Below are 12,190 nucleotides of genomic sequence, written 5' to 3' on the forward strand. Positions count from 1 at the left end.
TTGTTTGATGTCATATTAATTTTATTTTTAGTAGCGTGCAGCATGGAGGGCGTATGGAGGGATCAGCTCCCACCGCCGGACCGCACAGTGGCTTCAATCCATCACTTGTTTATATGTTTTTGATTTTGCGCAGAGGATCATTATTCAGCCGTCCTCCCACTCATCATTTGAGTGTGTTTTAATAAAGTGATTGATCGCTGGAGTTGATAAAAGTCCGAAAATGCCAAACAAAAACCAAAAGAGTACAAAACTGTAAAACAGAGAAAATCTGAACAACCTCAGATCAATGAATATTTGACTCTTCGAACCATTAATCAATAACTGAAGTGTTTGTCTATTCATTTTCTGTTGATGAAGCAGCAGGTGTGCTCTTCTCTGCAGAGATAACACAGCACTGCAATTTAATTTGTAGTAGAAAGAGAGTATATCTTCTTTTTCTTTCTTTTTTTTTCTCCCCCCTTCCACATAATTTTCCCTCATACGTGTCATATTTCAACGCGGTCATTTTTATTTCACTAACCCACTGAAATATTTACACAAACAGCAGCAGTTAGCATAGTGGCAGCCGTTTTGACAAATAGCACCGTTTTCTCTCCGTCGCCCTGTTTCCTATCCATCTCTGTCTCCAAGTCTGTTGTCGGCACTTTAAGGTGAAAGAGAACATAAAGACAAGTGAGCACAAATAAATGTAAAGGAAGGGGGGGGGGGCTTCCTGGAAGCCTGTCCTCTCGCAATGGGAAGCTGTGACCTTGAGTCGCCGCGGTAGCCTGACACCCCTCTCATATGCCCCCCCCTTCTTCCCTCACACACACCTCTTTTTCTCTGTCCTCCATCAGAGCAGGAGAAGGGATGACGGAGGGGAAGGGAGAGGGGTGGGGAAGGAGGGGGGGCATGGCGGAGGTTCTGGTCACCAGCCGCCTGTTCTCATCAATTAAATGTGCGACAGTGTTTTTTTCCGTCGGCTGAACTTACATGTCAAGGAGATGGGCAGGACCTCATGTTTGTGCTTTTGACAAATCAGCAAATGTTTAATCTCAAGATGCGCCGGCCGCTCATAAATAATTCAGAGGCCGGGGACCGGGGCCCAAACTCTCTCCCAGCGTGTCCACCCCCCACCGCCACCACCTCACCCCCCCCTCTGAGCCTCCATAGGAAAACACAGGAAAACATTAAACCCTGGTCCCTTCCACCTGTTCTACTGTACCTGTCTGATCTGCTTCCTTCTCGCTTCGTCATTTGCGTTTCTATCCCACTCTTTGTCTTTCACCGTGTTTTTTCACTCTACTCACTTATATTTTAATTTGGTCGCTACCGTCTTCATAGTGAAAGTTCGCCCCCCTCAAAGAAAGGCAGAGGGTGGCGAGGGGAGGAGACTCGGAATTATCCCGAGCCTCCATAGGAAAACACAGGAAAACACTAAACCCTGGTCTCTTCCACCTGTTCTACTGTACCCGTCTGATCTGCTTCCTTATCACTCCGTCTTTTGCGTTTCTATCCCACTCTTTGTCTTTCACCGTGTTCTTTCACTCTACTCACTTATGTTTTAATTTGGTGACTGCTGTCTTCATTCCTCGCCACCCTCTGCCCTTCTTTGAGGTGGGGGGGGGGAAGGAGACTCAGAATTATCCTGAGCCTCCATAGGAAAACACTAAACCCTGGTCCCTTCCACCTGTTCTACCTGAGGCATCTGATCTGCTTCCTTCTCACTCCGTCTTTTGCATTTATTTATTTTTTATTTTTTTAAATGTAACCTTTATTTATTCTCGAGAGACATTGAGGTTACCCTCATTTTCAATGCCGTCGAGTTACAAGCCAAGATACAAGACATACGTTTCTATCCCACTCTTTGTCTTTCACCGTGTTTTTTCACTCTGCTCACTTATGTTTTAATTTGGTGGCTGCCGTCTTCATAGAGAAAGTTCCTCGCCACCCTCTGCCTTTCCTTGAGGGGGTAGGGGGACTTAGAATTATCCTGAGCCTCCATAGGAAAACACTAAACCTGGTCCCTTCCACCTGTTCTACCTGAGCCGTCTGATCTGCTTCCTTCTTGCTCCGTCTTTTGCGTTTCTATCCCACTCTTTGTCTTTCGCCGTGTTTTCTCACTCTACTCACTTATGTTTTAATTTGGTGGCTGCCGTCTTCATAGTGAAAGTTCCTCGCCACCCTCTGCCTTTCTTTGAGGAGAGGGGGGGAAAAGGAGACTCGGAATTATCCTGAGCCAAAAGGTCTGCTATCTCAAAGACACAGAGGATTGAGCTTGAGCTTTGCCTCCATTTGCCCTAAATGTAAAGAGGGCAACAGAAAGCAGTGTAGTGGACTGTGAACCGCATCAAATCCCCTCTCTGCACAACTCTTACTTCTTCCCACAGACTTTGATTGGCTTGTCCAGCGACTGGGAAAGTTTCTTGATTGTTCAGAGGGAAAATTAAGATTTTAAGCCTATTGAAGTCGATCTCTGCTCATTCAAAAGTCCATCTGAATGTGTCCTTTGAAAGCTCAAATTGTTGACTCGCCACATTAGAAGACTCTTAGCCGGAGAATAGGGTGTATGAGTGTACTGTACTGAGAGCACATTGCACCTGTTGTTGTGTAGTTGATGGTGTGTAGTGTTTGCGGCGTCCCATTGAGAGCCGAGCTGTGGGAAGTGAGCTGTGGAGTGTGGTAAAGAGTCGGGGCTCTTTACTCTCAGCCCAGTTTATTAGTGGCGCTTTCTCACATCAGCTCCTTTGTACACAGAAGGTTATGAGCAGGGAGACAATGAGAGTCACTCCTGAGCAGGTTGGAGACTGGGAATTGTTTTAACCCCCCCTTTGCTTCATGTGGAAAATCTTCATCTGTGAAAGGATTTGATAAATCTGGACTGAATCCAGATCCGGTCAGAAAATGAAAGTCTTAAAATACAGAATCACTCATTCCTTCTTTTTTTTCTTCTTCTTGCAGGCTCTGGGAAGTTTCTACTTTATCCACGAGTCTTTGAAAAACGTCCACCAGTTTGATTTCAAAGGTGAGTGCCCACCCACCTCCTCTGATACATCATCACCTCTTTGCCCCCCTCATCCCACCCCTGTATATCACACACAACCATTTTGCAGGCTATTCCCACTTCCATCAAAAGCAGCCAGCTAAGATTGGCTTTGAGGATAATGTAAAGGGGGGAAGCGACAGAATGGTAATGCTTATTAATATTAGGATTTAATTCATAAGATTTCGGGCCTACAGTAATGGTGTGTGGCGGGTTATTGGACAGTTACAGCGGTCTCATCAGCCTGCGGTGTCAGAGGGCCCCGGGGGCTCGCCGCTGGGCTAATTAAAGAAGGGATATAGATGTGGAGGCACCTCGCTTCCTATTAGACCCAAGTCAGCATTAGCACCAGTTACCCCAGTGAAGGACAGGGCGAAGGCAGGGGGGTCGGGAGGGGGGAAGACCACTCCCCTTGTACACACAAGATTTGATTTAAAATCAGAATGACATAAACTACCCCACACACACAGGGCAGCTTTGCTTTTCCTTTGGAACGGGGCTTTTTTCACAGACGACGTTTGGACCTGGTATAAGAGCACAGGTGTTACAGACAGAACCAGCAGTGGCTCTGTTCTGTTCAAGCAGGGTTTCTGTGGGGTCTTAAAAGCCTAGAAAAAGTAAAAAAAAAATTGAAAGTCAAAATTTTAGGCCTTAAAAGGTCTTAAATTTGTTGAAGTTCAAGTCTAAAATCATTTTAGACAGGTCACCCTTTTCGGTAACACTTTACTTGATGGGTGGGTGTATTTCATAATGTGTTCTTAATGCATTCATGACAGCTTCATAAGACATGACTCAGTACACCGGGTTACATTGCTATGGAATAACAAACTGGGAATTTCTTTCAAAATAAAAGTCCCCTATTTGAGCCTGGAAACTAGTGGTATTTATGAATCCTTCACCACCTGGATAGTAAAGTGACTTGCAAAGTAACATTCATAAAAGATTTACAAATAACTCCTAGCCCTTATGGAGCCTTCACTGACTGTATTGTAAAGTGACATACAAAATAACATGCATAAGGTATTTATGAAATAATCATGAAAACTGAACTTCCAACTTCCCTTCCAGGGTGCCAATTCTGAAATGTAATGTAGTCTAGTTGATATAGGCTTACACCCATGTTAACAGCTGACATGAACCATTGCAATAGAATGCTGAAGGTGCGATTAGGGGACTTTTATTTTGAAAATAATTCTCAGTTTGTTATTCCATAGTAATGTAACCCAATGTATGAATACTGAGTCATGTCTTATGAAGCCATTGTGATGCATTAAGAACACATTACAGTATAGTATGAAAGGTCATATGAATGTGCTATGCACCCACCTGTCAAGTGTTACCTCATTTTCTTATGCCCATGTAATGCTGACTCTGCATTTCTTTTGTACATTTTACTTGTCATGAATATAGGTCTTAAATTACATCCATAATGGTCTTAAAAAGGTCTTAGATTTATGTTGGTGAAACCTGCAGAAACCACGTCAAGTGTCTGTGTAAACCACGACATGAACTCACACCAGGTCACCCTACAGGTGCAACACACACAACCCTCAAAAAGAGAAAACTAAACCAACGACACCCGTTTGGACAGTGCCCATAGTATTTCCTCTTTGGTCAAAAAAGTTTAAAAACTGTTAAAATATTTTTCCTATGAACTCGATTCATATTGGAGAAAGTGGAAGTATCGAATATAGTTGTTTAAGATTGTGTGCAATGTTTTTAATCATACATTTAAAAAGAATATGATTAGTTAAAAAAAATATTTTTATCAGAAATTTTTTTAAGCAATTCGGCCTACTAGACATTTCAGGCGACCCCGTTTGAATTCCAGGCGACCCCACGTGGTGTCTCGACCCCAAGGTTGAAAAACAATGCAGTACAATGTACAACACACCCTGTCCTTAGAAAGCCACAGTTCAAATGCTAACCTTGTTATTATAATCATGTTCTTAGTTTAACCTGAATACATGTATCTGACATTACAAAGGGACAATAAACTAACTACCTAACTAACGCAGTGTCCTCACACACACGTCTGCTGCTCTGTCTTTCACCCAACACAGTTACCTCAGTCTGAACTCAGCTCAGTGTATGTTCTTGATCGACTGGGATGTGTGTTCACACACTGCAGCAGTCTTCCTACGAGATAAAAAAAAAAGAGAGACGTATCTGTATTTTAAATGTTCCCCACGTTGTGACCTTTCCCACTCCCCCCTCTTTAAAACCCTCCTGTTGTCCTCCTGGGTCAGGGAAGGAAGGACGAAGGGAAAGCAGGAAGGAAGGCAGGAAGGACAAAGGGAAAGATGGGAGGAATAAAGGAAGGAAAGATAGAAGGAGAGAGGGAACAGATTGGGTCAAAAAGGAAGGAAGAAGTAAGGACGAGGGGAGGAAAGAAGGAAGGGAAAAAGGAAGGAAAGATAGAAGGAGAGAGGGAACAGATTGGGTCAAAAAGGAAGGAAGAAGTAAGGACGAAGGGAAAGAAGGAAGGAAAGAAAGATGGAGGGAGGGAACAGATTCGTTCAAGGAAGGAAGGAGAAGGAAGGAATAAGGGAAAGAAGGAAGGGAAAAAGGAAGGAAAGAAAGATTGAGGGAGGAAACAGATCAAATCAATTGGATCAAAGGAGGAAGGAAGAAGTAAGGACGAAAGGAAGGAAGGGAGGGAGAGGAAAAGGATTGTGGAAAGAAGGAAGGGAGAAAGGAAGGAAAGAAGGAAAGATGGAAGAAGAGAACAGATTGGGTCAATCTGACCCAGCAGGACAACAGGAGGGTGAAGCTGGATGTGGATGTTCCACATTGTGACCAGCAGGTGGGGCAGTTTGTCTGAGGAAGGCTGCAGGTGGCTCTGATGGAGATTCTCAACCACACATGGGGTCTCCAGAAATGAACCTGCTATGTTTATAACAGCGAAGTGTCTTCCTGTCCCCTCCCCCGTCCCCCCTCGCTCTGTCTCTTCTTCTGCCCTTCAGCCAAGAAATTCAAGAAGGTGGTGGGAAAGGAAACCTGCTCAGAGACACTAGAAAGCACACCGTCACTGGAGAAGGAGAAGTTTCCCCAGGACTACTTCCCTGAGGTGGGTTGTGTTGCTGTGGTGATGCTGTGACAACTTCCTGTTGTTGACCCACAGCTGGATCCATCTCCACTAGGGATGTCATGATTATAGATTTTCTATTGTCAGAGAAATAATCATGGTATTACGATTATCACGATTATTATGCATCAATACATTTCACAACACTATGAATGTGTGAAATCAAATATAGTCAAAATATAATTTTATTACTAATCTCTTAATATAGGACCAGTTATTAATCCCCCGGGGGAAGTGTTTGAAATATTTAAGTCATTCATTGTCATCTATACCAAATGTTTAAGTTTATTTTAATCATTTTTTTACAGTTCAAATGACACATTTAAATTCCTACCAATTCAATGTTAAGATAAGATAGATAGATAGATAGATAGATAGATAGATAGATAGATAGATAGATAGATAGATAGATAGATAGATAGATAGATAGATAGATAGATAGATAGATAGATAGATAGATAGATAGATGGACCAGTATCTGTGCATTCACTTTACTTTGGCACATCTGCCAATATGGTTCCAATAATCTTTTTTCCACAAAGTGACGGTATTTAGGATCAACTTTTAACAGGGAAAAAAATAATTCATCCATAACAAAAGATTTCCTTTTTTACCAACTTTTCACTGATTCATGGAAAGTGTCGTTCCTCTGTTGTGTAACCGTCCAGTTCAGTGTTAGTGTTAGTTCTGCTCCTGGTTTACCATCCCATTTGATTTCCGCCCACATTCGGCTGATTTGAAAACAAATCAAACGGGACGGTAAACCAGAGGAAGTCCTCGCTGTGTCTGCTCACTGTGCTGTGTTTCACTTTCCTATAGTTTTTTGGTGCGGTGTGTACCATCGGGGGGGTTTGAGGAGAGAGGGTGTGTGTGTGTGGGGTGGGGGGGCTGAGCTGAGCTGAGCGCTGAGCATAGCAGTGCTGATATAGTAATAAAGAGCACGACCGCCCGTGTGTCATCCCCGCACTCCCCACTCATCTGTCAACCATGCTCCGACGGCCGCCCCCCCACAGCAAATATATGCAAAACAGATGGATACGGCCCCTTCACACACTTCCCCCCAATTTCCGTCTCTTTCACACACTGCAGGATCCCCCCCCACACACACACACACACACAGCACCACCACCACCTCCTCTCTGCCCACCCTGAGCCACCCTAGACATACACACAAACATAAAGCCTCACGTCTCTAGTTTTTTCCCCCCTCATTTTCCCATTCCAGAGATGATCTAAAACTAATTACGCCGTTTGAGGCGCAAAGCCATTTAAAATGATTACAGCGCAGCATTGTTCTGCGTTTAACAGGACAAGCAAAGAAAACCACAAAACAAACCTGGCACAGTGTGGCTGTGAAATGGATGAAGGGAGTGATGTAGAGAGAAAGGAGGTGTGTGTCTGTGTGTGTGTGTTGGAGGGGGGGGTGGGGGTGCAGATGAGAAAAGTTTTGCCTGGTGATTTATGCCTCTTTCCCGGCTGGGGTATGAATCTGGGATGATGCTCCAGAGAGCAGCACTCCAGATAATGTTAGCCCATTTAAAAAGAGCAGATTTGTGTAGTCTATCAGGGTCGCCGAGTATTTTTTTTTTCCCTCTCCTGTCTCCCTCCCTCCTCCTGATACTCCCCTCCGTAGTGAGAAATTGGTTGTTATCATAGATCACAGATACTGCTCAAACCTCTTATGAAAGATGAATTAATTTCACTAATGCTTTAATGCAAAGCTCTCATGAGGGAGGCAGACTGGTGATAACCCCTGCCTCGTCTCTGCTTCCTCCGCTGGTGATTTATGCCCTCTTTTAGTAGATGAAACTGCCTAGATTTGCCATCCATCTGCAGCTTTGAGGAATCCTATTACACAGGGATCTTGGACCAGACGGGACGCAGCACAAGAGTCCAGAACCAGGTGCTCCAGTCCAGTGCCTGGACTATCTGGGTGGGAGGTTTCCGGGGTTGCGCTATACGTGAACTAAAAGGTTTAAGTTAACGCAGCGTGTGTAGGGAGGGGGCGGGGCAGGTATCTTATTTACTGTGCTCATGATATGACTCCATTCAAATAAAAAATAAAACAAGTGTTTGAAAGTAATCCAGGAAGATCAGAGTGACAGCAGACAGCTCAGATGGATGGTGTGTTTCCCTGCTTGTGTCTTACCTTTACTGTCCCCCATTAATAAAGTGACAATGAGTGAGATGCTGATGACATCATGGTGGTGGGCAGGACACTTGGTGTGTGTGTGTGTGTGTGTGTGTGTGTGTGTGTGTGTGTGTGTGTGTGTGTGTGTGTGTGTGTGTGTGTGTGTGTGTGTGTGTGTGTGTGTGTGTGTGTGTGTGTGTGTGTGTGTGTGTGTGTGTGTGTGTGTGTGTGTGTGTGTGTGTGTGTGTGTGTGTTTAAAACAGAAACATTTCAGAGAACTTGAGTGGTCATGGTGTGACATTCTTAAAGCTGCAACTAACTATTTTAATTTTTGATGAATGTGTTTTAATTGATTATTATATATATATAAACTGAGAAAAACAGAAACATTTAAGAAACCATTTTTTAATATTTTTCTTCAAATTTTTAAATTACGTGAATTTTGGCTCAGATTAATAATTTCTGATCGGAAGAGATGAATTATTCATAAATTGATCATCTTTCAACTCTTGATCTTCCTCCAAAAATAAATCATAAACCATAAAGTAATCGACACACATCTTTTATAGTAAAACGTGTTGAAAAGCTCAGTTTGCAATGAAGCTAAATCAGACTCATGCAGATTTCAAAGTGTCCAAACTCAAGTGAAATCAAAATATTGGTTGAAATCACTTCAGATTCTCACTTTGTGCTCGCGGCCTTCCTCTTCTCCTGGTTTTGATTCTGATTTAAGCGACAACCCCTCCGTATGCAAAACAACAGATGAGATTACTTCCCGTAATCCCGCGGTGAGTTATAGCTGTTAGCGAAGGGGAGTGAAGCGGGGACATTAATTGAAATGCTGAATAAGAACTGAAGTGGACAAAATTGTGGGCGCATTTCTTTTGAAAGGCCGCCATGATGGATTTGGGCGGCTTGTCGTTTCCTGTTGTTCCGTCAATCTCTCCATCTCCCCGGTCGGACATTAATATATTTATTTGTTTGGCGCGGTAATACATGCCTCCAAAAAACCATTGCATCATAAGGATTTGTCATTGCCTTATATAAATTAAGTATACGACCCAGACCTTAATGTGCCCTTGCTATTGATTGTTTTACACAGCCGTAGAAAAAAGAGAAAGGAGGAAAATAGGCGACAGGCTGTAGATCAACATCCGTATGAGTTTCTATTTGTTGTTTGGCACCATGAGCGTGTCCATAAAAGCATTGACTTTTCATAGCCTTTTAGTGCCCTCTGTAGTAAGCCGCGCTACGGGCCTGTGATTACTTTCAAGTTCTGCCCCCTGATGAAAGTTAACTTCCTTCACATTTTTCCCCTTTGATTTAAGCCCCCGGCGTGTGATTCATAGGTGCGACGCGGACGTCAGGCAGATGAAGTCATTTAAACTGGCATTGCCTGTAAAATGCTCTCTGCATTTATCACCAGACAAGACACCTGCGACACATGATGCTGTTGTCAGTGACAGGTTGTGATCCATGAGGACGGCCCAGCGGCTCATAAACGTGGAGATAATGTTGAAATGAAAGCCAAATGAAGGCTTTCTTCGCTCATTTTTTTTTTTTAGTGAACACAAGGATCAGAAACATCCTCCTCAGTTTACATCAGAACTCCTGTTTCATGGCATTTTCTTCCCGCTTGAGGTCGTTCTGCCGTCAGCCTCTCAGCAGGTGAATTTCAGAACTCTTCACGTCGTGTTTACTGCAATCTGGCAGTGAGGACGATGAAAGAGAGTGCCCTTGTGTTTGTGTTACAGCTCACACACACACGTCTGCTGTCCAGTTATATAAACTCTATGTGAGGCCCTCTCTTATTTGATGCCCCCGCCCTGCCCCCCCTCTGGATGATGGAATAAAGATAAATGTGACTGTCTACCAGGGCTCAAATCAATCAGCGTTTGTGTGTATTACTTATTACTCACAGTGCATTTCTGTCACGGGGCTTTTGTGTAACCCCTCTCCTCACACCCCCGGCCCCCCCCTCGCCCCCTCATGGTCCTGCACTCTTCTATCACCCCCCAACCAAACATCACCCAGCCATAATATTATTTATGGGGGTCGGACTTTGAGCTGAAATATAAGAAAGGTCAAAGAATCAAAACGGGATGGACCGGGAAATGGTGAGGGGAAGAGGTGTGTGTGTGTGTGTGCGTGTGTGTGTGTGTCCAGACTGTCACATCTGACATTTTATAGAAGCGTTTCCATTGGTCACAATTGGGGAGTTTTATGTAGTGGTTGCAGTTTTCAAGTGAATCTGATGGTTCCTCGTCTCCTTGATTTTTTCTCATTTTTTCTTTTTTTACTCTGGCTCATGTCTCTCATCTTTGGCGTGCGCGTGTGTGTGCGTGTGTGTTCTTGTACTTACTACGTTGTGAGGACCGGAAGTTTTTAACCAACAGAGTGAGGACATTTTTGGGAAGTGAGGACATTTTGGCCGGTCCTCACTTTTTCCAAGGGCTGTTTTAGGGTTAAGACTTTAGGTTGTAATTAGGTTTATATTAGGTCAAGAGTAATGGTTAAGGTTAGGCATTTGTTTTGGATGGTTAAGGTTAGGGTAAGGGGCTAGGGAAACATTATGTCAATGAGTGTCCTCACAAAGATAGCATTACAAGGATGTGTGTGTGTGTGTGTTGTGGTCAGCCCCGTATATGTATTGGCCCACACCCTTGGATGTGACCCACACTGTGTAGCAGCCGTTCATCACTGTCACGGACGGAGACGCCATCGCTGACCTGTGGAAGGTCAGCCAAAGTCAACCTGAGCCCCGTGTGACCTTTTACCGTCGTCCTTTGACTCCCCCCCCGTCGCCGCTCACTGACTCTTTATAGCCACCAAACATGATATATGATATGATTACAGCTCACTATCCATCCCATCCTGCTACATCCTCTATTCAGAATAGCATATTTAAAAAGCAAATTGGCTAAATACATCTTTTTTTTGTGTGTATGTGTATGTATTGGGGGGGGAGGGGCGATGATGATGTTTCAGCAGGAGATTAAATGGGGCTGGACAGCATCTGTGTCATCATCTCTGCTGCAATATCAGCTGCAGCAACCAAATCATGATGTCATCATGTCAACCAGTAGAGAGGGACACTCGTCTTCTGCTGCACTTTGATTTATTGTGAGAGATAAAATCACGTGAGCTCCACTGCTATCGCAAAATAAAAGCACGACAATTTGGTAAAGAAGGACAATAAAAAGGTTGAAGAGTGTATATTTTTAAACTTCCTGATATGTGGATGTATGTTTGACTTACCTTCAATGGTCGGCCACGTGATACCGTGTGTGTGTAAGTGTGTGTGTGTGTGTATATGTGTGTGTGTTTATAAGCAAGCGATGAAGCAGGGGGTCAATCAGTCATAGGAGGAGGAAATGGGGCAATCTGGGGCCGGGTGTCAGGGAAGTGATGGATTTTAATGCTGCGATTGTAGTTAATGGCTCTTTAAATTAAATCGAGATTAAATGTCTCTGGCTGCAGTCAGAGCTTGTATGTACACTGAGCAAGTCCACCTGCCCCCCCCCACCCCCCCTTCTCCATCTCCTCCCGCCTCACCCTCCCCTCTCTAAGACTTTCTCCCCCCTTCAACTTACTTCAACAAACACATAGTAATGGATATTCCATGCTACTAAGCCGGTGTGCGTATACATTTTGTGCATATACGTAAACACATGACTGTGATTACCACACTTACTTACTCAATCCTCATTGCTTGTGTTTATCACTTAAATATATTGAGTTAGTTTAAAAAACATATTTCTTCAAGTGTAAGGTCAATCAGTTTTGATGCAGTGTGACACTCGCATCTAATTCCATTTGCTCTTTTCAAAGACACAATATTGGGACAGCAAGTTAAAATTGGGCCCATACATCCTGCAGAGGCAGTATGGATTAATTCAAGTATGCTAATGTAATTCAATTTGATACAGTTAATCTTGTACTAATGCAG

At 43.6% G+C, this 12,190-nt stretch overlaps 1 protein-coding gene across 1 annotated transcript in view; it reads left to right on the plus strand.

Moving 5' to 3' along the window:
* Window positions 1-12,190, plus strand: part of inpp5a (inositol polyphosphate-5-phosphatase A) — a 178,023-nt gene that overhangs the window by 106,016 nt on the left and 59,817 nt on the right. The window contains exons 5-6 of the mRNA XM_083988008.1: window positions 2,941-3,004; window positions 5,989-6,092. Of these exons, the coding sequence (XP_083844134.1) occupies window positions 2,941-3,004; window positions 5,989-6,092 (168 nt within the window). The remainder of the gene's footprint in view (window positions 1-2,940; window positions 3,005-5,988; window positions 6,093-12,190) is intronic.

The sequence above is a fragment of the Trachurus trachurus genome, assembly GCF_905171665.1.
Source record: "Trachurus trachurus genome assembly, chromosome: 15".
Taxonomy (NCBI): Eukaryota; Metazoa; Chordata; class Actinopteri; order Carangiformes; family Carangidae; genus Trachurus; species Trachurus trachurus.